The 27,786-nt window shown below is 43.0% G+C and overlaps 1 protein-coding gene across 2 annotated transcripts; it reads left to right on the forward strand.

Moving 5' to 3' along the window:
- hmg20a (high mobility group 20A) lies at positions 1-27,786 on the forward strand. 2 transcript variants are annotated; one of them, XM_046357718.1, is made up of 9 exons: positions 1-125; positions 18,266-18,352; positions 18,589-18,798; positions 22,069-22,201; positions 22,749-22,786; positions 24,362-24,437; positions 24,688-24,903; positions 25,577-25,709; positions 27,158-27,786. In XM_046357718.1, the coding sequence occupies exons 2-9, from the start codon at positions 18,290-18,292 to the stop codon at positions 27,159-27,161; spliced, it is 873 nt and encodes a 290-aa protein (XP_046213674.1). In that variant the 5' UTR covers positions 1-125; positions 18,266-18,289; the 3' UTR covers positions 27,162-27,786. The 2 variants fall into 2 exon arrangements, with proteins under 2 accessions (XP_046213674.1, XP_046213679.1); XM_046357723.1 differs by lacking the exon at positions 27,158-27,786 and having other exon boundaries at positions 25,577-25,713.

Below are 27,786 nucleotides of genomic sequence, written 5' to 3' on the forward strand. Positions count from 1 at the left end.
TAAGTAAATCGGTTGCCGGTAGTGACGTTATTCCACTTCCAGAGAGGACTTCTGCATTGTTTTGATTCTGAGATCCCCATCGCCAGCTAATTTCTGGATTTTTAACCAAAAAGAATAAGTTACAGGTTAGTGTACTCCATTGTGAACAAATGATTAAATAAAGTGAAAAACACAGACCTGTTTCACTATTGTCGGAAAAACCAAAACCCTTTTAACCAGCTAAGTAGCGAGCTAGCTAAGATGCATGCTAGCTAACGTTAAAATAGAATTAGGACATGTAACGTTATATCTTCCCAGAAGGAACTTCAGCTGTGGTAAGTCAGATAAGATAAAAATATATAACTAGTAAAGTATAATTACCTAGCTACCTGCCTTGCAGACCAGAGACTAGTCTGCGAGCTAGTGCTTGGCAAGCTATTAAACATATTGTCTAGTCAGACCATTACTTACCAGGGACCTCAAACGTTCAGCCAGCTGCACAGACCCTATGGACGATCTAGTCTAGACCAGTGGTTACACCAAAAAAACTCCAATAAACTCAGTCCTGCTTTAAACTTCCTCTTGAAACTTGTAATGGTGAAATGCACGAGGTGCAATTTCGAAATTGGGTAGTGAATATTAGTCATTGCATACCTTATAACTTGTCAGAAATGTCCAGATCAACTAGCCCATGTCAGCCAATAGATATTATTGTACATTTTGTCACTCAAATATCACATGAATGCACATTAGACTTTGCAAAATGTATAGAATTGCATGAAAAGTTGCTTTAATGGTGAAACCAATGTTGCACCCCATGTCAAAAGGTGTGGAATTGCAGGAAATAAACTTTAAACCTGCAAACAGTTTGGGAACTCCCTGGTTAAATTGGGCTTAGGAGCATTTTTTAAAATCTCTAAATGGTTCAACTAGTGAAAAATGTGATTATTTACAATATCTGTGGTTTTGCTTTATTTACTGTCGTCCTAAATGAAGATATGGCAATGTATATTATTCTACTTACATGATGAGGACGGTATGTTACTATAACACAAGCTGATGCTTGAACACATCAAATTGGGAGGAATTACACATCCTTTTTACCTCAGATTGGTGATGTTAGTAAACACGTTTATAGTCAACATGACAAAATCAATTGCTTAAAGGGACATTTCATTTTTTTGCATTTTAGACCTAATTTTCCACTTACTTTCAGTGTTGAAGCAGCATCCAGACAGTTGATTTGGTCAGACTTCCATTCCTGAGATTTCTTTGGCTGGCTTAGTTGCTTGCATATGGTGGTAGTGGCCAGACTCACCCCAAAAAATGTGCTTCAAAACTTCCCACAAGAAACTCTACAGCCAACTCATGTCTTTGTGGGCTATACCCACATCAATATCAAAATACTTGATTGTTTGTTTCCACTATTACGAGCATAAATGTGTATAAACTCCCGACTTTTTAGTTCCTGTTTTGCACTTGTCTTACAACTCATTTCTAAGTCACTACTACATCCGCACACTGTTAGTCTCGCTTGGCCACACCTTCAAATTCCACGAGCCTGGTTTTGAGGTTGGCGCAGGGCAGACGTGGCTTTCAAGCGCTACACCATCCAAAATTATTAAATCAAAGCATGTCTTAAGTCAGACAGCGGCGAGCCTGAAGAGGATGCATACTTTGCAGAACCATAATTTGCTGACGAAGAGCATTGACAGATAGAAGCCGAGACAGCACTGGGGGAAATGGCAACAGGTGATCTGGCAGACCAGCAACAGCACCCAGAAAGAGAGTCACGTTGACACAAAGACACTTATGGTGTCGGGAACAGCACAAGTCTGTGTGACAGATCATACAGATTTCACAGCCCGTATCAACCCAGGAGTCATTGAAAGGTTGTTCCTAAGATCAACTGGGGAAACAGGGAGCACATCCAGCAGGACCAAAGAGGCAGCTGTCCATAGAGTAAGTTAACATTTTAAATTGAAGTTATCAATAATGTACAGTATAGAGATACATTTCAATATATTATGGGTCCTATAATGATCCCATATTGATCTTTTCCCATTCCATAGTCAATATTGTGATGGAATGGGCACTCAAGGGAGAAGCCTGGAAAAGGTAACGGACGAGTAAAGCTGTCCTGCGTCGCTGAGGCAATCTGTAGAAAGTATCCTTCACCTTCAGGAGTTGGATTTAAGCAGTCTGAGGACACACATCTGGTTCTCTGAACCACTTGATTCTCAAGAATGTATAAAGACTGAACATGTAATGATACCAAGTTTTATTACACATCTATGGCTATAACCATGTAAGTATAAGGTGTATAACTGCCTATGAGTATGTGAACAACTGTTACTTGTTCTTCAACATGTTCCCAAATAAAGCTTGTTTTTATGACACAAACATGTTCCCAAATAAAGACAACACTGCAAGTATGTGTTGTAGACAATCAATTTGTAATGAAGATAATAAAAGTAAACACTCATACATACAACTAATAGAAAAATACACTTTTGGATGAGTAAATGAACATATAAACATGTTACACTACTACTTTAGCTATCCATCTACCTATGTACCTTCTTCGACATCTAGGCTGTATCCTTATCCCTATTATAGCTAGTGAAATGCAGCTCATTTGCCTTATTCATATTTCTGTATGTATAGCCACGCGCTCCGTTGACAAGCGAGAGATGACACCTACTCCGGAGTGTCCGACTTGTCGCTCACGTGAGAGGAACAACATACTTCAGCTGAAGTAGCTAGTCCGTTTTCTTCAAAATCATAATTGCGAATGTTTGCAGAAAGAAACATCGCATTTTTCGACAGGCCCTCCAAAAACATAAAACGTTTTGAAGCGTGTATTTGGTTGAGTCTGGGCACTACCACTATATGGCTCGTGCAAGCAACTAAGCCAGCCAAAGAAATATCAGGAATGGATCTTTCCAAAACAACTGTCTGGAGGATGCTTTAACACTAAAAGTAAGTGGGAAATTAGTTCTAAAATGCTAAAAGCATAAATATCCCTTTTAAAACAGATCAATATATTTGGACTTGTACTGTTGATTTTGTCATTAGCGCTGAGGGTCGCAGGACTTAGAACGCAGGAATCAATTTCTTTCTCAAATGGAACGGATAATTCGGGGCGGTTTCTCTATGAAGGTCGCTGGCCACACACCAATACATGGATTTGAAAGTCAAACTATCAAACAGTGGCTTCAGAAAGTATTCACACCCCTTGACATTTTCCACATTTTGTTGTTACAGCCAGAATAAAAAATAAAAAAAGTTAAAATGTCTAAAACAATTCCACTTTTACAAATTAATAAAAAAATTAAATGCTGAAATGTCTTGAGTCCATAAGTATTCAACCCCTTTGTTATGGCAAGCCTAAATAAGTTCAGGAGTCAAAATGTGCTTAACTCCTCTCTGTACCCCACACAGAAAATTCTATAAGTTCCCTCAGTCGAGCAGTGAATTTCAACCACAAAGACGAGGGAGGTTTTCCAATGCCTCGCAAAGAAGGACACCTATCGGTAGATGGGAAATAAATAAATATAAGCGGACATTGAATATCCTGTTGAGCATGGTAAAGTTATTAATTACACTTTGGATGGTGTATCAATACACCCAGTCACTACAAAGATACAGGCATCCTTCCTAACTCAGTTGACAGAGAGGAAGGAGACCACTCAAGGGTTTCACCATGAGCCCAATAGTGACTTTCAAACATTTAGAGTTTAATGGCTGTGATAGAAGAAAACTGAGGATGGATCAACAACATTGTAGTTACTCCACAAGACTAACCTAATTGACAGAGTGAAAAGTAAGCCTGTAAAGAATAAAATTATTCCAAAACATGCTTCCTGTTTGCAACAAGGCACGAAAGTAAAATGGCAAAAAATGTGGCAAAGCAATACATTTCTTGTCTTGAATTAAGTGTTTATGTTTGGAGCAAATCCAATCCAACACATTACTGACTACCACTCTCCATATGTTGAAGCATAGTGGTGGTTGCATCATGTTATGGGTATGCTTGTAATCATTAAGGACTGGGTCATTTTTCAGGATAAAACAATGTATGGAATGTAGCTAAGCACAGGCAAAATCCTAGAGGAAAACCAATCTGCTTTCCACAAGACACTGGGAGATTAATTCACCTTTCAGCAGTACAATAACCGAAAACACAAGGCCAAATATACACTGGAGTTGCTTACCAAGAAGTCAGTGAATGTTCCTGAGTGGCTGAGTTACCGTTTTGACTTAACAAATCATCTTAAATCTATAGCAAGACTTGTAAATGGTTGTCTAACAATGATCAACAACCAAGTTTGACCGAGCATGAAGAATTTTGAAAAATATAATGAGCAAATGTTGCACAATCCAGTTGTGGAAAGGTCTTAGACTCACCCAGAAAGACTCACAGCTGTAATCGCTGCCAAAGGTGCTTCTACAAAGTATTGACTCTGGTGTGTGAATAATTATGTAAATGTGATTTTCTGTATTTTCAATCAACTTGCACAAAAAAATCTAGACATGTTTTCACTTTGTCGTCATGGGGCATTGTGTGTAGACGGGTGAGGAAAAAACCTATTTAATCCATTTTGAATTCTGGCTGTAAAAACAAAATGTGGAAGTAGGAGTAGGAATACTTTCTGAATGCACTGTAAATAGCAGCCAACTGTTGTCACTGTTGATATCCTATGGCGGGTCGTGATTCGTTGAAGTTAAAGAGAAAAAGTTGTTTGTTCCATTTTCCGTGAAGGTAACCTCCAGAAATCAACATCCACCATTATTGCGCATCAATGAGCGTCTGCGTCGCAGAGGGCTAAAATAGAAGTCATTTCTATTTCTGATGCAGATTGAGCTGAAAGTCCTGCCTCTCCCATCTCCTCATTGGTTTATAGAAGCAGGTACCCACGTACCATCTCTTCATTGGTTATACCCACGTGGGAGATTGAAAGACGAACTGTTTTGCCGGTAGTCGTGGTAATACTATGAAAGTTTAGATGCCAATCACCATATAAGTTCAAAGATGAAAAAGCCTGGAAGGAGGAGAGATATTTAGAAACTATTTGGTTGGCCGTTTTATGTGTGGATTAATTGTCGTAGTAGAGGACCTAGTGCATTTCGGGTAAAATAACAACTCAATGTTTATATCCCAGGACAAATTAGCTAGCAAGTGCAAGCTAACTAGCTAAATTGCCATACATGTTTAATGCTTTTCGACCTGTCCCCAAATTAATATAATTGGTTCAGAGTTTTTGATATTTTAACCTGCGTGTCGTGATCACGTTTGGTGTGGGGGGACAAAATACATTTATGCACGATGGCGCACGCGCACAGCCGGTTTGGGTTCCGTAGGTGAGAAGCCTGACGACTGAGACGGGGGTGAGAATGTTATGAAGCCTACTTCATGAGCTGTAATCGAAAAACGACTGGCATTTGGAAAGTTTGAGGTGAGGGAGACTATACAGTCTGGCACAAATATTATTAGCATTGTTAAGTATCTTGCTAGCTGGATCTAATTCTCCTTTATCTAGCCAGAGAAATGTTGATCAACATTAGCCAACATATCTGATCAAATAATTGAGTTTATGGTGTGAAAATTTGCTTGCTAATAAAGCCAGACAGCTAATGTTAGCTAGCTAACGTTACACCAGATGAGCTAACTTTAAAAACATAACCAAAATCGCTATAGTATTAACTGGTATACGACTCCTTGTCGTTCCTCAAGTTATGACGCATTAGTTGCTTACTGGACCCTGGCAATATGTGTGAAATGTTAACTAGCTGACAAACTAACCACTATCTGTTAACTAATGTTTTCCGTCTACAGTATGTGGTTAATTTTCAGAATTAGGTGAAAAATTAGGCGTTGCTTGTTAACAAGTGGATTCAGGGATCAAGTGTAGCTGGAGCTGGGCCTGGTTATAGAGGTGAAAGGAACACCACACACTTTCCCTCTTTCTCACTGCTGCTGGCACATTGTAGAACAGATGTTCACAGGCAGAAAGTGTACAATGTAATAATGTGCAGTGTAGGCCAAATATATTGTTTTTGTTGTGTTGAACTTGACAGTAACACGTGTGAGTGGGGGGGTGATACTTTTTTTTTTTTTACTCAATGAACGTTATTTTTGCACACATGTAGCCATCGGGAACTTAATCAATGTCTATACTGGCCACTATAATAGAATGCATGTTTGTTTCATTCTGTTTCTCCTTTAAGAGTATTTTTTCCCAAGTGCAATAGATGTGTGTGTGTTCAGAAGTGTTCTATTATAAAGGCTGTCATGGTAACTGTAATATCAGTGTCATTTTTTTCTCAAGACTTGAGTCATTTGCAGTAAAATCTAGGCAACAAATAACATTGGATTGCTTTCTTTACATAATTCAGGTTCACATTAAGTATGTTGGACACTAGTATGGGTATTCGGACACAGCCAGTAACTTATAATGTAATGTATCTATCGTTTACAAATTAGCTATGACATAGCCAATATAGCACAACTTTAGATTTCACCCCCACCTCAAAATCAAATGGTTGGAAGTGAGCTTCGTTTCTGCTCCCGCTTCGTCCATGCAGTGCGCCTCGTAAGTGATTCCTCGTTATGAAATGATGAAAAACCCAGCAGCGTTGCAGTTCTTGACACACTCAAACCGGTGTGTCTGCACCTACTACCATACCCCTTTCAAAGGCACTTAAATCTTTCGTCTAGCCCATTCAAAAATCTCTCTTTAACATGTCTCCTCCCCATCATCGACACTGATTTTAACTGTTTTTAACAGGTGACATCATTAAGGCATCATAGCGTTCACATGGTCAGTCCATGTCATTGAAAGAGCAGGTGTGTCTAATGTTTTGTACAATCGGTGTATACTGATTGTTAAAGCAAAACTATTGCGGATGCCAAACCTGAACAATCTAAAATAAAATATATTGTAAGCCCCGTTCACCAGGAAGGCTATAGCCAGATGAGTTGTCTCCGATTGCTTACTTTTATTCCGGTAAAACATTTTCAACAGCGCATAGATAAAAAATAACCTAGCAAATGACATAGGTTGTCACTCAACTAAGAAAGCCTAATATCAATCAAGCCATTTTAGCATTTGACTGCTGAAGGTGCCACACAGATGTGCAAGATCCAGGCTGCCTACCTTGTGTTGGTCGGCATGTGAAGCTGGGCACAGTGCTCAGTTTGACCAGGCTACTGATATTGACTGGGGTTGTTCAGAATGCAAAATTACTTGTAGATCAATGACTGTCAACACAGTTACATTATTTATTTAAATTTTATTTCACCTTTATTTAACCAGGTAGGCAAGTTGAGAACAAGTTCTCATTTACAATTGCGACCTGGCCAAGATAAAGCAAAGCAGTTCGACACATACAACTACACAGAGTTACACATGGAGTAAAACAAACATACAGTCAATAATACAGTATAAACAAGTCTATATACGATGTGAGCAAATGAGGTGAGATAAGGGAGGTAAAGGCAAAAAAAGGCCATGGTGGCAAAGTAAATTCCTTTATAGCAAGTAAAACACTGGAATGGTAGATTTGCAGTGGAAGAATGTGCAAAGTAGAAATAAAAATAATGGGGTGCAAAGGAGCAAAATAAATACAGTAGAGAAAGAGGTAGTTGTTTGGGCTAAATTATAGGTGGGCTATGTACAGGTGCAGTAATCTGTGAGCTGCTCTGGCAGTTGGTGCTTAAAGCTCGTGGGGGAGATAAGTGTTTCCAGTTTCAGAGATTTTTGTAGTTCGTTTGAGTCATTGGCAGCAGAGAACTGGAAGGAGAGGCGGCCAAAGAAAGAATTGGTTTTGGGGGTGACCAGAGAGATATGCCTGCTGGAGCACATGCTACAGGTGGGTGATGCTATGGTGACCAGCGAGCTGAAATAAGGGGAGACTTTACCTAGCAGGGTCTTGTAGATGACATGGAGCCAGTGGGTTTGGCGATGAGTATGAAGCGAGGGCCAGCCAACAAGAGAGTACAGGTCGCAATGGTGGGTAGTATATGGGGCTTTGGTGACAAAACGGATTGCACTGTGATAGACTGCATCCAATTTGTTGAGTAGGGTATTGGAGGCGATTTTGTAAATGACATCACTGAAGTCAAGGATTGGTAGAATGGTCAGTTTTACAATGGTATGTTTGGCAGCATGAGTGAAGGATGCTTTGTTGCGAAATAGGAAGCCAATTCTAGATTTAACTTTGGATTGGAGATGTTTAATGTGGGTCTGGAAGGAGAGTTTACAATCTAACCAGACACCTAGGTATTTGTAGTTGTCCACGTATTCTAAGTCAGAGCCGTCCAGAGTAGTGATGTTGGACTGGCGGGCAGGTGCATGCAGCGATCGGTTGAAGAGCATGCATTTAGTATTACTTGTATTTAAGAGCAGTTGGAGGCCACAGAAGGAGAGTTGTATAGCATTTAAGCTTGCATGGAGGGTTGTTAACACAGTGTCCAAAGAAGGGCCAGAAGTATACAGAATGGTGTCGTCTGCGTAGAGGTGGATCAGAGACTCACCGGCAGCAAGAGCGACATCATTGATGTATACAGAGAAGAGAGTCGGTCCAAGAATTGAACCCTGTAGCACCCCCATAGAGACTGGCAGAGGTCCGGACAGCAGACCCTCCGATTTGACACACTGAACTCTATCAGAGAAGTAGTTGGTGAACCAGGCGAGGCAATCATTTCAGAAACCAAGGCTGTCGAGTCTGCCGATGAGGATGTGATGATTGACAGAGTCGAAAGCCTTGGCCAGATCAATGAATACGGCTGCAGAGTAATGTTTCTTATTGATGGCGGTTAAGATATCGTTTAGGACCTTGAGCGTGGCTGAGGTGCACCCATGACCAGCTCTGAAACCAGATTGCATAGCAGAGAAGGTATGGTGAGATTCGAAATGGTCGGTAATCTGTTTGTTGACTTGGCTTCCGAAGACCTTAGAAAGGCAGGGTAGGATAGATATAGGTCTGTAGCAGTTTGGGTCAAGAGTGTCCCCCCCTTTGAAGAGGGGGATGACCACAGCTGCTTTAATATTTGGGAATCTCAGATGACACAAAAGAGAGGTTGAACAGGCTAGTAATAGGTGTGGCAACAATGTCGGCAGATCATTTTAGAAAGAAAGGGTCCAGATTGTGCAGCTCTTTCAAAACATCAGCTAACTGGATTTGGGAGAAGGAGAAATTGGGAAGGCTTGGACGAGTTGCTGTGGGGGGTGCAGTGCTGTTGACCGGGTAGGGGTAGCCAGGTGGAAAGCATGGCCAGCTGTAGAAAAATGATTTTTGAAATTTTTAATTATAGTGGATTTATCAGTGGTGACAGTGTTTCCTATCTTCAATGCAGTGGGCAGCTGGGAGGAGGTGTTCTTATTCTCCATGGACTTTACGGTGTCCCAGAACTTTTTTGAGTTAGTGTTGCAGGAAGCAAATTTCTGCTTGAAAAAGCTAGCCTTGGCTTTTCTAACTGCCTTTGTATAATGGCTTCTAGCTTCCCTGAACAGCTGCATATCACGGGGGCTGTTCGATGCTAATGCAGAACGCCATAGGATGTTTTTGTGTTGGTTAAGGGCAGTCAGGTCTGGGGAGAACCAAGGGCTATATCTGTTCCTGGTTCTAAATTTCTTGAATGGGGCATGCTTATTTAAGATGGTTAGGAAGGCATTAAAAAAATGTTAAAAACAGGCATCCTCTACTGACGGGATGAGATCAATATCCTTCCAGGATACCCCAGGCCAGGTCGATTAGAAAGGCCTGCTCGCTGAAGTGTTTCAGGGAGCGTTTGACAGTGATGAGTGGAGGTCATTTGACCGCTGACCCATTACGGATGCAGACAATGAGGCAGTGATCGCTGAGATTTTGTTTGAAGACAGCAGAGGTGTATTTGTATTTGTGTGAGATTGAGGGCATCAAGCTTAGATTGTAGGATGGCTGGGGTGTTAAGCATGTTCCAGTTTAGGTCGCCTAGCAGCACGAGCTCTGAAGATCGATGGGGGGGGCAATCAGTTCACATATGGTGTCCAGAGCACAGCTGAGGGCAGAGGGTGGTCTATAGCAGGCGGCAATGGTGAGAGACTTGTTTTTAGAGAAGTGGGTTTTTTAAAGTAGAAGTTCAAATTGTTTGGGTACAGACCTGGATAGTAGGACAGAACTCTGCAGGCTATCTTTGCAGTAGATTGCAGCAGTTCTATCTTGTCTAAAAATATTGTAGTTTGGGATGAAAATTTCAGAATTTTTGGTGGTCTTCCTAAGCCAGGATTCAGACACAGCTAGAACATCCGGGTTGGCAGAGTGTGCTAAAGCAGTGAATAAAACAAACTTAGGGAGGAGGCTTCTAATGTTAACATGCATGAAACCAAGGCTATTACGGTTACAGAAGTCATCAAAAGAGAGTGCCTGGGGAATAGGAGTGGAGCTAGGCACTGCAGGGCCTGGATTCACCTCTACATCGCCAGAGGAACAGAGGAGGAGTAGGATAAGGGTACGGCTAAAAGAAATAAGAATTGGTGGAACGTCTGGAACAGAGTTTAAAACCTAGGTATTGAGTGATGATGAGAGAGATATTGTCTCTAGAAACATAATTGAAACCAGGAGATGTCACTGCATGTGTGGGTGGTGGAACTAATAGGTTGGATAAGGTATAGTGAGCAGGACTAGAGGCTCTACAGTGAAACAAGCCAATAAACACTAACCAGAACAGCATTGGAAAAGGCATATTGACATTAAAGAGAGGCATGCTTAGTCGAGTGATCAAAAGGGTCCAGTGAGGTTGGTTGGGGTCACGGCGATTCAGACAGCTAGCCGGGCCATCGGTAGCAAGCTAGCATAGGATGGAGGTCTGTTTTTAGCCACCTCGTGCGTTTCCGTCGGTAGGATTAGTGGGGTTCCGTGTGGTAGAGGGGATCAATCCAATTCGCAAAAAAAACAATAGATATACCGTAATTTCCGGACTATAAGCCGCTACTTTATTCCCACACTTTGAACCTCGCGGTTTATACAATGATGCAGCAAATTTATGGATTTTTCCCGCTTTCACAAGATTAATGCCGCCAAAAAACTGAGCACCGTCACATAATGTGATGTAAATCGAGCGCAGTCAAAGTTCCCATCATTCTGATTACGGTAGTAATTTTGTCACCCTCATCATGGCAAAGACACGGAGAAATGCATATGATGAAGCTTTCAAGTTGAAAGCGATCGATCTGGCTGTTGGAAAAGGAAATAGAGCTGCTGCATGGGAGCTTGGCCTTAATGAGTCGATTATAAGACTTTGTAAACAGCAGCACGAGGAACTGACTCAGTGCAAAAAGACAACAAACCTTTCAGAGGGAAGAAAAGCAGATGGCCCAAAGTATTAGCAGCCTCTCGACATCAGTGTAAATTGTGCATTTAAGGTGGCGCTCCGTGTTCAGTGGGAGGCTTGGATGACAAGTGGGGAGAAATCCTTCACTAAAACGGGCCGCATGCGAAGAGCAACTTATGGTCAAGTCTGCCAGTGGGTCCTGACAGCGTGGAGCATTGTCAAAAAATCCACTATCATCAACGGGTTTCGAAAGGCTGGACTGCTGCGTGTTGAGGGGGCAGCATGAGCTCAGCGGGGTATTTGCCTCGAGAGCGACAATGAAAACGATCCAACATCGTATTAAGCAATTCTGAGGCTATTCAACTCCGACACCCCCCCCCCCTCCCTCTCTGCAGATGACTTCGTCAACCATTTTGAAAAGAAGATCGACGACATCCGATCCTCGTTTGCTAAGTCAAACAACACCGCTGGTTCTGCTCACACTGCCCTACCCTGTGCTCTGACCTCTTTCTCCCCTCTCTCTCCAGATGAAATCTCGCGTCTTGTGACGGCCGGCCGCCCAACAACCTGCCCGCTCGACCCTATCCCCTCCTCTCTTCTCCAGACCATTTCCGGAGACCTTCTCCCTTACCTCACCTCGCTCATCAACTTATCCCTGACCGCTGGCTACGTCCCTTCCGTCTTCAAGAGAGCGAGAGTTGCACCCCTTCTGAAAAAACCTACACTCGATCCCTCCGATGTCAACAACTACAGACCAGTATCCCTTCTTTCTTTTCTCTCCAAAACTCTTGAACGTGCCGTCCTTGGTCAGCTCTCCCGCTATCTCTCTCAGAATGACCTTCTTGATCCAAATCAGTCAGGTTTCAAGACTAGTCATTCAACTGAGACTGCTCTTCTCTGTATCACGGAGGCGCTCCGCACCGCTAAAGCTAACTCTCTCTCCTCTGCTCTCATCCTTCTAGACCTATCGGCTGCCTTCGATACTGTGAACCATCAGATCCTCCTCTCCACCCTCTCCGAGTTGGGCATCTCCGGCGCGGCCCACGCTTGGATTGCGTCCTACCTGACAGGTCGCTCCTACCAGGTGGCGTGGCGAGAATCTGTCTCCTCACCACGCGCTCTCACCACTGGTGTCCCCAGGGCTCTGTTCTAGGCCCTCTCCTATTCTCGCTATACACCAAGTCACTTGGCTCTGTCATAACCTCACATGGTCTCTCCTATCATTGCTATTCAGACGACACACAATTAATCTTCTCCTTTCCCCCTTCTGATGACCAGGTGGCGAATCGCATCTCTGCATGTCTGGCAGACATATCAGTGTGGATGACGGATCACCACCTCAAGCTGAACTTCGGCAAGACGGAGCTGCTCTTCCTCCCGGGGAAGGACTGCCTGTTCCATGATCTCGCCATCACGGTTGACAACTCCATTGTGTCCTCCTCCCAGAGCGCTAAGAACCTTGGCGTGATCCTGGACAACACCCTGTCGTTCTCAACTAACATCAAGGCGGTGGCCCGTTCCTGTAGGTTCATGCTCTACAACATCCGCAGAGTACGACCCTGCCTCACACAGGAAGCGGCGCAGGTCCTAATCCAGGCACTTGTCATCTCCCGTCTGGATTACTGCAACTCGCTGTTGGCTGGGCTCCCTGCCTGTGCCATTAAACCCCTACAACTCATCCAGAACGCCGCAGCCCGTCTAGTGTTCAACCTTCCCAAGTTCTCTCACGTCACCCCGCTCCTCCGCTCTCTCCACTGGCTTCCAGTTGAAGCTCGCATCCGCTACAAGACCATGGTGCTTGCCTACGGAGCTGTGAGGGGAACGGCACCTCAGTACCTCCAGGCTCTGATCAGGCCCTACACCCAAATAAGGGCACTGCGTTCATCCACCTCTGGCCTGCTCGCCTCCCTACCACTGAGGAAGTACAGTTCCCGCTCAGCTCAGTCAAAACTGTTCGCTGCTCTGGCTCCCCAATGGTGGAACAAACTCCCTCACGACGCCAGGACAGCGGAGTCAATCACCACCTTCCGGAGACACCTGAAACCCCACCTCTTTAAGGAACACCTAGGATAGGATAAAGTAATCCTTCTCACCCCCTCCCCCCTTAAAATATTTAGATGCACTATTGTAAAGTGGTTGTTCCACTGGATGTCATAAGGTGAATGCACCAATTTGTAAGTCGCTCTGGATAAGAGCGTCTGCTAAATGACTTAAATGTAAATGTAATATGACTTCAGTGGTTTCAGTGCACAGGAGGAAGAAGATAGTGACCAATGACTTTACTGGTAGGCTACTTTTTGTTACAAGCCGTGTTTCGATAAAGCCTATTTATTTTTGTTACAAGCCGTGTTTCGTTTAAAGGCTGTGTAAAGTTCATTTGTTTCAATGTACCGGTAGGCACCTGCGGCTTAACTTTGCTATTATGCACTTAGCAACATGGTCTAGGAAAAGGCGGAAATTCAACAGCACACTGTTGTGACAGCGACTGCTATCCAACGCGCGAGAAAGCACATTGTTATAACAATTTAATTTTATTAGAGTTGCACCATTGTTCTTACAATTGATATGGTTAAAACTGCGTGGGGAGGCAGAGGCACAGAAACTCACATCAATACCTTTGTCAGATAACACTGTCAAACAATTCATGCTATTGCTAGCAATCAAGAGGATTGCCCAACTCAAACTCCCCAGTTTATGCTCCAAATGGACATTAGCTGTGAGGGCCGAAATGCCTATGCATCGACTTGTTTGCAATACATTTCGGGGGATGCTATTCACGGGGAAATACTGTTCCGTCTCGTGAATACAGAGTATAAAACGGCACAGGGGATGTCGGGTTTGCGGCGTGGCTATTTTGACAAATAGATCGACTGGTGTGCTTTTGCTCCATCTATGGCGGGACGGCGGGCAGGCATCGGCACTTGTTATGAATGTGTCTCCCTCTGCCACATGTGCAGCTTATTTATGTACAAAATACATATTTTTTAATAATTCAGTGGGTGCGGTTTATATTCGGGTGCACTTAATAGTCCAGCAATTACGGTAGTTATAGAGGCCCAAGAAAAAAAATAAAAATAATTGTCCGATTAGGTTTATTCAGATAGCAACCGATAAGACAGCTAACAATTAGCGGACCGCAGATGGGCATTCAGGTAACGTTGCGACGGAGGAGCCAGCTGGATAACTCCCTCGGGCAGATAATGTCGGTAGTCCAGTTGTGAAGGCCCGGTGGGGCTCTGCGTTGGCTGTAAAACGGGTCCGGATAGGTGATTGTAGCCCAGGAGTGACTGATGGAACTCTTCAGCTGGCTAGCTCCGGAATAATTTATGTTTGCTCCGGAATCGACGTAAGCCGATAGTCACACGGATATAGCAGCTAGCTAGCTGCGAGATCTAGGTATAATTGTCCAGAGTTAGCGGTTGAAATCCGGGGCCATGGAGAGAAAAATAGTTCCGGCATGTTCCAATCCGTGCCGTACAAAATTGGCTAAAGGATAGCTGATGACCACAAACCGTGGTTAGCTGAATACTAACGATTAGCCAGTAAAGAAGCTAACTAGCTTCTGATTAGCTTCTGGTTAGCTTCAGGCTAGCTTCTGGCTAGCTTCTGGATTAGCTTCTGGCTAGCTTCTGGTTAGCTTCTATGGAGGATTACAGATTTGAGGTAAATAATATATATTTTTTATATATATAAATTGGTGAGGCGGGTTGCAGGAGAGTATTTTGAAGATGAGTTTATGGAAAATAAAAAATTATATATAAAAAGGTATGCGAAGAAAGTTGTAAATATACGGGACACGACAAGACGAGGACAAAAGACGTCTGACTGCTATGCCATCTTGGAGATGTGATGCTTAGTTTCACACTGAAGGAGAGAACACATCAGTTGTCACAAAATATTAGGTATTTCTGGAAGTTAGAAATAAAGTAATATGAGCAAATATAATTTTTGAATCCGCGATTCGTATTGTTTGAATTGATTTTCTGACCGACTCATGCTACATTTGGATCGGTTTGGAGTCCGCGGACATGCAGTCACATCTTAAACATTTGAATCGTGAACCGATGCGAATTGGTGAATCATTACATTCCTACGTTTCTCCCAATTTGTGTTTAATGGTCTAGGCTGAAGTGGTTATCTAATGCGCTCATTTCTTTTTGTAGAACAGTCCAAACGATTGGAGTGAGAGTCAAGTGTTAAACGATATGGGCATGACATCACGGCATTCAGCATCCAGACAGCAAACATGGCATAGCAAACGTTGACACTGACTCAACTGGGTCTCAATGTCAGTGTTTCACTATCAAAGAGCAAAGGAAGGAATCGTCACCTCTATTTCCAGTTTCCCTAACTTCCTGTTATAGGCTACAGCCTGAGCCAAAATAATGAACTTTCTTCTGTGAGAGCTCATTCATGTGGAGCAATGATTCTCCACCATATTGCTTTTACCTGTCTTATATAGGAACATACAAGTAAATCACCTTGATGAAGGAAGGATGCATTGAAAAACATTTTAATTCTACAGTTAACTGCAAAAACAAAGAAAACACCAACATAAAGTGTCATAAAAGTTAATTGGGCTCCCGAGTGGCGCAGTGGTCTAAGATGCTGCATCTCAGTGCAAGAGGCGTCACTGTAGTCTCTGGTTCAAATCCATGCTGCATCACATCGGCCGTGATTGGGAGTCCCATAGGGCGGCGCACAATTGGCCCAGCGTTGGCCGGGGTAGGCTGTCATTGTAAATAAGAATTTGTTCTTAACTGACTTGCCTAGTTAAATAAAGGTCATATTTTAAAAATAGCTACAATGAACCTCTGCATAGATTCTACAAGTGTCTGGAGCTCTATTGGAGGGATGTGACACTAATATTCTAGAATAAATTCCATCATTTGGTGTTTTGTTGATGGTGGTGGAAATGGCTGTCACAGGCACTGTTCCAGAATTTCCCATGTGTTCAATTGGGTTGAGATCTGGTGACTGAGACACTCACACACCCTTTAAACCCCCTAGGCTCCTTTGAGACCCCTCTTTTATTGCGATGTGTAATGGAAACGACACATATGGGATACGTTTTCATCTGTTTGGTGGGTGGATTATGAATATTTTGAATAAATTATGATTGCTGAATAATTTCAAGGTACAAAATCTATTTTTTCAACTATTAACATTTTCTTTGCAGTACAAGGATTGTCCTGACTTTCAAGAATGCCTGAATTGCTTCACTTTGCTTTTGTGGTTGGCTGGCTGGCAAGTTTCACCACAATTATTTCAGATCTACAGGAGTGTAAGTTTCACAAAGGCACAGACCATGGTGATACGTTGGAACATGATAATTATTAGAATAGGGCAGATAATATAGTTAATTATTGCATTCTATCCATACTGGCTACCTGCAACATGAGGGAACACAGGTTGTCGCCAAATGTACTCTATACCATCTACTGCATCTTGCCATCTTGATGTAATGTATCACTAGCCACTTTAAACAATGCCACTTCATATAATGTTCTCATACCCTACATTACTCATCTCATATGTATATACTGTACTCTATACCATCTACTACATCTTGCCATCTTGATGTAATGTATCACTAGCCACTTTAAACAATGCCACTTCATATGTTTTCATACCCTACATTACTCATCTCATATGTATATACTGTACTCTATACCACCTACTGCATCTTGCTATCTTGATGTAATGTATCACTAGCCACATTAAACAATGCCACTTCATATAATGTTTTCATACCCTACATTACTCATCTCATATGTATATACTGTACTCGATACCATCTACTACATCTTGCCTATGCCGTTCGGGCATCACTCATTCATATATCTTCATGTACGTATTCATTCCTTTACACTTGTGTGTGTATAAGCTAGTTGTTGTGAAATTGTTAGATTACTCGTTGGTTATTACTGCATTGTCGGAACTAGAAGCACAAGCATTTCGCTAACCCTTGCATTAACACCTGCTAACCGTGTGTATGTGACAAATACATTTGATTTGGATTTTAATAATGTGCAATTTGTCTAAATGGGTAATCGAACCACTTCAACCACTACATTTTTATTCTACACTAGGTTTTAGAGACTCTGACGTCATTACGTCCAGCTGTTTATGGACACGATAGTTAAATCAAAACGCACTCTTGCAGGCAAATGCTGCATCTATTTTCTATGCAAACTTTTCTAAATGTCGACACAAAATGACTGGACAAGTTAATGGAAACAACTACGGTGATCTCTTCTAACCACGGTAGCCAAAATAATGGATAACTGGGCATTTTTATAGATGACCCTAAACATGGTGCTTAATTGCTTAATTAACTCAGAAACCACACCTGTGTGTAAGCACCTGCCTTCAATATACTTTGTATCCCTAATTTACTTAAGTTTTTCCTTTATATTGGCAGTTACCTGTATGTGTGTACTGTGATTTCCCCTGCAGTAGAGGGCACTAATGCTTCATTCCACTTTCCTCTGGGTAGAGTTTTCTTTCTTGACACACATTCTTGGTCTGTCTGGAGTTCCTTAGTAAACCAGACCAATAAGGGTCATTTAAGCTGCAGCAATCAAGTAATTGTTTCATGCTTTTGCTTTCACTGTGTTTCTCCTAGGATTCTGTTCAGTAGCAATGGCAACAGTAGTGTTATGTTTGTAGATTTTTTTTTGTCTTTTTTTTTTTTAAAGGACATTCTACTCCAAAATAAATTCAATTATGCTGACACCATCTGAAATAACTGATGAGCACCACAGAGCAAGCGCAAGCGGTGGCTCTGCTCGTGGCTCTCATTGCGCTTCTGCTCACTTTTTGAAGGTAGTTTTGGGAGTCATTGATAGGATATTTGAATTACAGGAAAGTCTGCAAGATTATACTTTTTTTCGTAGCAGAAATGTTTACACTGTTATAAGGTGCTGTATGCACAATAGGAACTAATGTTGTTTGTTTCCACTGTAGGCTCGTTCCCTGGAGGCTGAGGCGATGGAAGAGCAGACAGGCTCACCTGGTAACACAGACAACAGCAGCCAGAGAAATGAAGAGGAGGTGAGACCATGTCATTTAAATAACCATTACACACTCAGGGCTGGTTTCCCGGACCCAGATTAAAAGCCTGGACTGTAAAACGTTCAATGTGTGTTCGAGAAGGGCCGGAACAAAAGCCACCACCCCTTGCCTAGAGTTAGCTTGCCTGGAATCCAAACTGTTTTAACAGAGGATACACCATTTAGGATAAGTGCTAACTTTAGCTGTGTTTGTTTTTTCCCACCCCCTCTCCGCAGAAGCCCAGGCGCAGCAGCTGGACCAAGGGCCGTAAGAGGAAGAAGCCAGTGAAGGACAGCAACGCCCCCAAGGCACCGCTGACGGGCTATGTGCGCTTCATGAACGACCGGCGTGAGCAGCTGAGGGCCGAGCGGCCTGACGTGCCCTTCCCAGAGATCACCAGGATGCTGGGCAATGAGTGGAGCAAGCTGCCGCCGGAAGACAAGCAGGTTAGCCATGCAGCGACACAGGCCTGAAAGTGTTAAACCCCTAAGGTCTATGTCTGTGCCCCCACAGAATTCTAATTAGCATAATCCAAAAATCTCAATTAAAATCTGTCGGTTTATGCTAGAGATACTGTTTCAGTTTGTTTGCACTGGATGTGTCTCAATCCACCGCATCCGCCTATATGTCGCACGTAGTGACTGAGCGAGAGCAGTGTTTGTCAGACCATGAGACATCCTGAAAATCGGGATTCTCACAAAATCGTCAGTAGTGTCCAAACGGTTTGGTCTACAATATGACCCATCTGTGGAAAGGTGAGACTCTCACAAACACATAAATGTTGTTTTTCTCTCGGACCCCCACAGGCCTCACAAGACTCATCTGAAAGTCTCCCGGTACCAAAACAATGAATGGAAGTATATATGGAGACTGTTTAGTTCCAAAAATAAGGGATTAAATACATGTATGAAAAAATATACATTTGGAGGGGGGTGGTGAAACTCTGTTGTTCCATGTAGTGAATCTGTTATTCAATGAGTTTGTATGGGCTAATAGTAGTAAGGCCAAATACACATTGATCAAAATATTTTTTTATATAACCTCAGCAAAAAAAAGAAATGTCCCTTTTTAAGGACCCTGTCTTTCAAAGATAATTTGTAAAAATCCAAATAACTTCACAGATCTTCATTGTAAAGGGTTTAAACACTGTTTCCCATGCTTGTTCAATGAACAATTAATAAACAATTAATGAACATGCACCTGTGCAACGGTCATTAAGACACTAACAGCTTACAGACGGTATGCAATTAAGGTCACAGTTATGAAAACTTAGGACACTAAAGAGGCCCATCTACTGACTCTGAAAAACACCAAGAGAAAGATGCCCAGGGTCCCTGCTCATCTGCGTGAACCAGCCTTACACGGAAACCAAACCGGCTGTGTGCGTGCGCCATCGTGCATAAATTTATTTTGTACACCTGCACAAACGCGATCACGACACGCAGGTTAAAATATTAAAACAAACTCTGACTTTGTCATCTTTGAACTTATATGGTGATCGGCATCTACACTTCATAGTTTTATCACGACGACCGGCAAAACATTTAATCTTTCAATCACCCACGTGGGTATAACCAATGAGGAGATGGTATGTGGGTACCTGCTTCTATAAACCAATGAGGAGATGGGAGAGGCAGGACTTTCAGCGTGATCTGCTTCAGAAATAGAAAGGAGTTATATTTTAGCCCATGGCAATGCAGACGCTCGTTGGCGCGCGCGAGCGAGCAGTGTGGGTGAAATAATTTAATAACATGGATTTCAAAATGTATTTTGCGACCCTCGTGCACGCGACGTGTCCGTACTGAGACGCCTAAGACAGCGCTACAGGGAGACGGAATGGGCAGCTGATCATCCTCGCAGTGGCAGACCATGTGTAACAACACCTGCACAGGATCGGTACATCCGAACATCTCACATGTTGGACAGGTACAGGATGGCAACAACAACTGCCTGAGTTACACCAGGAATGCACAATCCCTCCATCAGTGCTCAGACTGTCCGCGGCTGAGAGAGGCTGGACTGAGGGCTTGTAGGCCTATTGTAAGGCAGGTCCTCACCAGAGATCACCGGCAACAACGTTGCCTATGAGCACAAACCCACCGTCGCTGTACCAGACAGGACTGGCAAAAAGTGCTCTTTACTGACGAGTCGCGGTTTTGTCTCACCAGGGGTGATGGTGGGATTCGCGTTTATCATCTAAGGAATGAGCGTTACATCGAGGCCTGTACTCTGGAGCGGGATCGATTTGGAGGTGGAGGGTCCGTCATCGTCTGGGGCGGTGTGTCACAGCACCATCGGACTTAGCTTGTTGTCATTGCAGGTAATCTCAATGCTGTGTGTTCGAGGGAAGACATCCTCCTCCCTCATGTGGTACCCTTCCTGTAGGCTCATCCTGACATGACCCTCCAGCATGATAATGCCACCAGCCATACTGCTTGTTCTGTGCGTGATTTCCTGCAAGACAGGAATATCAGTGTTCTGCCATGGCCAGCGAAGAGCACGGATCTCAATCCCATTGAGCACGTCTGGGACCTGTTGGATCGGAGGGTGAGGGCTAGGGCCATTCCCCCCCAGAAATGTCCGGGAACTTGCATGTGCCTTGGTGGAAGAGGGGGGTAACATCTCACAGCAAGAACTGGCAAATCTGGTGCAGTCCATGAGGAGGAGCTGCACTGCAGTACTTAATGCAGCTGGTGGCCACACCAGATACTGACTTACTTTTGATATTTATCCCACCTTTGTTCAGGGATACATTATTCCATTTCTCTTAGTCGCATGTCTGTGGAACTTTTTTTCAGTTTATCTCAGTTGTTGAATCTTGTTAAGTTTGCTGAAAATAAACGCAGTTGACTATTCTTTTTTTGCAGAGTTTATATATATATATAATATACTTTGAGGGGTCTTCAATTTTGAAATGAAATAGCAAAATGATCCTTGTATGACCTTAAGCAGCCTTAAATGAACCATTCAAGAGAATACTTTTTGCTCATTATTGTGGATTGTTACTCCAAATACATTCTGTTGGTTTTGATGGATGCCAGGAACATTGATCTATTGTAATGAAATATCCACCAGGACAGATTTTCCTCTACTACAACAATCCGCTCAGGTATATCCTGTTGATTGTATTTTCTGGGTGACTGATATTTTTGCATTTTGAAGGGAGATTGCTCATTTTAGTTTTTTGATTGACTTTGGGATTATTTTTGGATTGGATTCTGGACTTCCATATTGACATTGAGAATTGTGTTGGGATTCTATTTGGGATTTTGACCTTTATTTTGTGCCTATTTGTAAGAAAGTGAATTGTTTATTTGGATAGAAACTCATTTGATGAGAATATATGCTTATTTTGCTCACTTGATATAATTTTGTCTGTCTGTCTTGCTTTGGTTGCTCTCATATGAACACATTATTTCTTTGAACTTTAATAATGTAGAATGGTTTTAGATCCAAGCCGATTGTTACACAGTTAATGGATAGGGTCACAATCACTTTAACTGGAGGAAACTGGTATTCCTCTCATTGTTCCCACTCTATGGAGTCCAAGTCGCTCCAACATTTTACCACCCTCTGTCATCCCCCCCATATACTTATTTGCAGCACAGCAATTCGGCTACAGCTGTCAATATTAATTCGAATTTTGAATCAATCGAAAAGGTTTTAAGCGGCTATGATTGATATCCTGTTTCTCTCTCCCTCTTCTCTGTGTGCAGCGCTACCTGGACGAGGCAGAGAGGGACAAGGAGCGCTACATGCGTGACCTGGAGAAGTACCAGAAGACGGAGGCATACAAGCACTTCACCCGGAAGGTGCAGGAGAAACAGAAGGTCAAGAGGCACCGGGGAGGTAAAACACCACCGAAAGAGTTGCGTCATGTTCATTAGGGCATGCAACGGTTGATCCTATAACGCTCCTCTCAAGGGCTGCATCCCAGTCTTCCTTTTCTTTATTACCACTGATCAGAAAAAAGGCCTGTGCTCCTTTGAAACTTGACAATGTTTGCCCCCCACAGGCTCAGATGGGTTTGAAACATATTTCTCCCTACAGATCAGCTGTGTTGAAGGACAATAGTTAGGTTCAACAGCCCAGACAAGCCTTTCAGCCTTATACATGTGCTTTCTGTTCAATGTGATACATTGGCAAGCTGCTCTTTTGTTATGCCTTCAAATAAGACCGATGAGGAAAAGCATCCCATTGGAAACACTGGAGGTGTACAATACAACCTCGTTATCAGATACATTTATTTGATGAGATGGCTCCCTTTACTAGTTTAACACGGCTCTTTGACTCATCCTCAATTAGTTCAAGATGTAGCAAAGGCACGCTGCGCAGAGGAAGTATGAATCATCTCCTGTCCCTTTTATTTATTTATTTTTTCTTTCCTTTCTCACAGATGGCGGGCACCAGGTAGCCAACGAATCTCTTCACGAGGTGAGTTGACCCTACCACACCCAATCTCTCCTATACGCTAAAGCAAACAAAGAGCTAAAAGTGCTCGTCTTGAAGAAAATCCAAATGGGTCCAGTCGATTGGCTCGAGGGCTGGAAACAGCAAGGTTGTTGCACTAGTCAAACCAGGGAATGGTTAATATGATGATGGAAATGGTCCCGTGTGGCTCAGTCGGTAGAGCGTGGAGCTTGCAACGCCAGGGTTGTAGGTGTCTGCTAAATGACTAACATGGAAATGGTCCCGTTTGGCTCAGTTGGTAGAGCGTGGAGCTTGCAACGCCAGGGTTGTAGGTGTCTGCTAAATGACTAACATGGAAATGGTCCTGTGTGGCTCAGTTGGTAGAGCGTGGAGCTTGCAACGCCAGGGTTGTAGGTGTCTGCTAAATGACTAACATGTAAATGGTCCCGTTTGGCTCAGTTGGTAGAGCGTGGAGCTTGCAACGCCAGGGTTGTAGGTGTCTGCTAAATGACTAACATGGAAATGCAGCGTGAAAAGGTCTGTTCTGTAGTAATCGCTCCATTAGCATAAATCATAATGCTGCAGTCACAATTGATCACACATGAACAACTTAATGATTTGCTGTATGTTGGGCATTCTTATAAGGGCCTTGGCACAATATCCTCACCTAAGTACCCCAACTTCTCAAGGGTCTGGCCCCCTCTCGCTTCACATTAAGCGCTTACTGGAGCGGCACTAAAGCCGGATTAAACCTGCTTTGACACTCATTTATGTAGGGCTGCAGGCACATGGCTTCTGGTGAGTGTGTAATTCATTTTTATGGAGTTAAGCACTGTAATTGAAGGGTATGGCCTTTTCAAACCCCAAGGTAACTTCTTAGCTGGGATTAGCCGTTCTGAAATTACACCAGCATTTCTTCCAGATTAGCATACTCTTTAGGTGGGGCGTAAAGGCGTGTGAAGCAACATCCAGGACTGTAGGGTACAAACACAAGACAATGTTTTCAATTCATACTTATTGCTCTTATTTTAGCACTACATCTTATTCCCACTTTTTAAAAGAAAAATCCACTCCTAATGCATTGTAGTATGTGGTTGTTTAACTCCATAGTGTAATTAAATGACTAAAATGTTGTAACTAAGCGTCCCCTTTTTCCGGATTTACAATGCGCTATCCAGTGAGTGGCCAATCTCCACCTGCTGCCATCCCACTGCCCATACAAGATGAATGAGGACAGCCCAACACTCATTAGTCCACATCACAACAGCAAAGATCACTTTTACTACAAGGGACCACTGTGCCAGTCTAGCAATAGACACTAGTGTTCAGTCCAATGAGAAATGATTGTGGTTCAGGGAAATTAGTGTAGGGAAATGATTGGTAGCAACAGTGTTTAAACTGTTAGATTTTTACATATTTTTATTTTATTTAGCAGGCGTCTTATCCAGAGCAACTTACGTTGCAGCCACCAAATGTTGGTGCGATGTATATGGTTGAACAGAGCTTCAAACCATTTCCTCCCCCTCTCAAACGTGTTCACTCAGTTTTACAAGCATCTCTCTCTCACCCACTCGCGAATGTTTTTCTCCACCCCATCAGAAGGACACAGAAGGCAAGGAAAGGTCTGTGTTCGACATTCCCATCTTCACAGAGGAGTTTCTCAACCACAGCAAAGGTACACAGCATATTTGCTTTGCAATGTTTGTTTTACTCCAGTCACTTCCTTCGCGATACTAAATTGCTGTTGACTAGAGCACCCGTACTCATCCCCAAAATATCTGCCCCGCTTTAGGTAACAACACAATAGCAATTGAAAATACAGACAATTCAATGTAATTATTGATACTATTTACCCTCCCTGCTACCTCACATACCTTAACACCTGTTTCCTCCTGACCGAGGCATTTGTCTGTCTTCGCCCACAGCACGGGAGGCGGAGATGCGTCAGCTGCGCAAGACCAACATGGAGTATGAGGAACGCAACGCGGCACTGCAGAAGCACGTGGAGAGCATGCGCGGCGCCGTGGAGCGCCTGGATGGCGACGTGAGGCAGGAGAGGGGACGCAACGGGCTGCTCCAGCAACACCTGGAGACCCTACGCCAGGCCCTGACTAGCAGCTTCTCCTCTGTGGCCCTTCCTGGTGAGACAGAGACACACACACACGCCCACACAGATACTCATCAACTGTATTGCATTCATATGTGTCTATTTTGCATTGGCCCGGGGTGCTCCCTACAGTCCCCATCACACACGCTTCAGTACCTCAGCTCAAGGTCTTATGTGATCACTTCAGGGAAACAGCGGATATCTTTTTTGTTCATTACCATCACCCCTCACTTCAACGGCTACTTAAAACCGCAGTGGCCCCGTTTGAAAACTTCTGCCTCTTGTCACCTTTTGAGAACTAATTTTCTGTGATTATGCAAGTCCTCCTTGTTGATAAATTATTCAATATTTTAGAGGGATTATAACCAGGAGCCTGATTTGACATTTCCTCCTGTGTGAAATTTGCATAGATAATCTTCAGAGGGAAACACAAGTAAAAGCTCCTTGTTTTTATTCTTGTGCGTTTTGCAACCATGGGTCAGCCCTTAACGTCCCTCCACCATTCCTTGGTTCTATGGGTTCTACACCTGTAAACAGGGCAATATTCATTAGGCACTGAACAGACTGAAACATGGAGGGACTACCTGAATGTTTCCAAAAAGAAAATGCTCGTATTCCATTTCCATTGCAAAATGTTTTGCTACGATGTACCGTAGTTAAATAGGCCTGTATACATTCCCATGCTCAAGCTACCCTCTCGCCTGCAGTTAGTGGGGAGACCCCCACCCTGGACACCATCGACTCCTACATGAAAAAGCTCCATGGTATCATCCTGAGTAACCCGCAGGAGCACGACAACCTCATCGGCACCGTAAGAGAGGTGGTCAACCGGCTGGACAGGTAACTACCAAACTTTCGTTTTTTTATATATATATATTTTTTTTTTACTTCTACTTGCATGGTGAAATTATGTTATCACAAAGAAGTTTACCTAACACTCTTTCCTATTGTTTTGAAAGAACTGTATAAATCCTAGTTAATTTATTTTTCATATACACTACATGACCATGAGTATGTGGACACCTGCTCTTCGAACATCTCATTCATCTCATGGGTATTAATATGGAGTAGGTCCCCCCTTTGATATTATGGCCTCCACTTTCTGGGAATGCTTTCCACTAGATGTTGGAACATTGCTGCAGGAATTGTCCACAAGTATTAGTGAGGTCGGGCACTGATGTTGGGCGATTAGGCATGGCTTTCAGTCAGTGTTCTTTTTCATCCCAAAGGTGTTCGATGGGGTTGAGGTCAGGGCTCTGTGCAGGCCAGTAAAGTTCTTCCACACCGATCTCGACAAACCATTTCTGTATGGACCTCGCTTTGTGCACGGGGGCATTGTCATGCTGAAACAGGAAAGGGCCTTACCCAAACTGTTGCCACAAAGTTGGAAGCACAGAATCGTCTAGAATGTCATTGTATGCTGTAGCATTAAGATTTCCCTTCACTGGAACTAAGGGGCCTAGCCTGAACCATGAAAAACAACTCCTGGCATCTGCCAAGCCTATATTCGTCCGATCGAATGCGATGGTGAAGCGTAATTCATCACTCCAGAGAACGCATTTACACTGTTCCAGAGTCCAATGGCGGTGAGCTTTACACCACTCCAGCCGACGCTTGGCATTGCGCATGGTGATCTTAAGCTTGTGCTTATTTCACGAACAATTGATGTGAACATTTCACAAACAGTTGATGTGCTGACGTTGCTTCCAGAAGAAGTTTGGAACTCGGCAGTGAGTGTTGCAACCGAGAACAGACGATTTTTACACGCTTCAGCACTCTGCGGTCCCGTCCTGTGAGCTTGTTACCTACCACTTTGCGGTTGAGCCATTGTTGCTCCTAGACGTTTCCACAGCACTTACAGTTGACCGGGGAAGCTGTAGCAGGACAGAAATTTGATGAACTGACTTGTTGAAAAGGTGGCATACTATGATGGTGCCATGTTGAAAGTCACTGGGCTCTTCGGTAAGGCCATTCTACTGCCAATGTTTGTCTATGGAGATTGCATGGCTATGTCCTCAATTTTATACACCTGTCAGCAATGTCTGTGGATGAAATAACCGAATACACTAATTTACAGAGATGACCACATACCTTTGTATATATAGTGTACCTTCATCATGGGATATTCTCTTTGATCCTAAGCTTAGGATTTCCCCCAACATTGCCTGCAGTGAAACCAGACTGAGCTAGCCGCAATTGAACCATAGTCCTAGGTTAATGACAGCCTGGGGCTAGGAAACCCATTTAAAAACTCTTAATATCTTTTGTGATTATTTTCTCTTTTGTAGGTAATTGGACTCAGCTGGACTATTTGACTGTTGTGGCCACAGGGATTGTGAGAATCCAAACGTCCTCCTACCACTTCATTGTCTGGTCCAGTTTAGGATTGCCACTGAGACGTTGATTTTAAAACACCTTTTATTAACTTTAGTGAAGTGAAAATGTGTTGGAAATATTTGTTTTTCTTTTTCTATCTGTTGACGCTACCAGTGTAGTTAATTGTTTTATAGAAAATGCCGTCCTGGAGATGATGTCAGTTCAAAAATGACTTTGTACTGTAATATTCCAAAGTTCATGTGTCATTCAAGCCCCATTCCAAGCATAAATAACTTCTGACACTGTCAACGTAATGATGTGCATATAGAAGTATTTGGTTGACATTTGAATTCACTTAAGCCTGTATGTGTACTGTTCTTTTTATTTGTCAAATATTTTTTAATGTCAAGATTTGAGTCTCTTCAAATGTTAGCTGATTTGAGAAATGCCACATTGTGTTTGTGTTGCATCACACATAAGCAGGGGTGGTTTGTATTCTATAGCAAAATCTTTTGTTTAAAAAATTCTGTGCCAGTCCAAATTTCTTTTGATAGTTGTGGAAAAAGTACTCGTTTGTCTTCAATAAAATGCATTTACAGAA

This window comes from Oncorhynchus gorbuscha, linkage group LG01 (assembly GCF_021184085.1).
Source record: "Oncorhynchus gorbuscha isolate QuinsamMale2020 ecotype Even-year linkage group LG01, OgorEven_v1.0, whole genome shotgun sequence".
Lineage (NCBI taxonomy): Eukaryota > Metazoa > Chordata > Actinopteri > Salmoniformes > Salmonidae > Oncorhynchus > Oncorhynchus gorbuscha.

Bases quoted from the DNA above. Each gene is read 5' to 3' on its own strand.
- hmg20a (XM_046357718.1), top strand. From the start codon at position 18,290: ATGGAAGAGCAGACAGGCTCACCTGGTAACACAGACAACAGCAGCCAG. The intron at 22,202-22,748 runs GTAAAACACCAC...CCTTTCTCACAG, and splicing joins GGTCAAGAGGCACCGGGGAG to ATGGCGGGCACCAGGTAGCC. The intron at 24,438-24,687 runs GTACACAGCATA...CTTCGCCCACAG, and splicing joins GTTTCTCAACCACAGCAAAG to CACGGGAGGCGGAGATGCGT.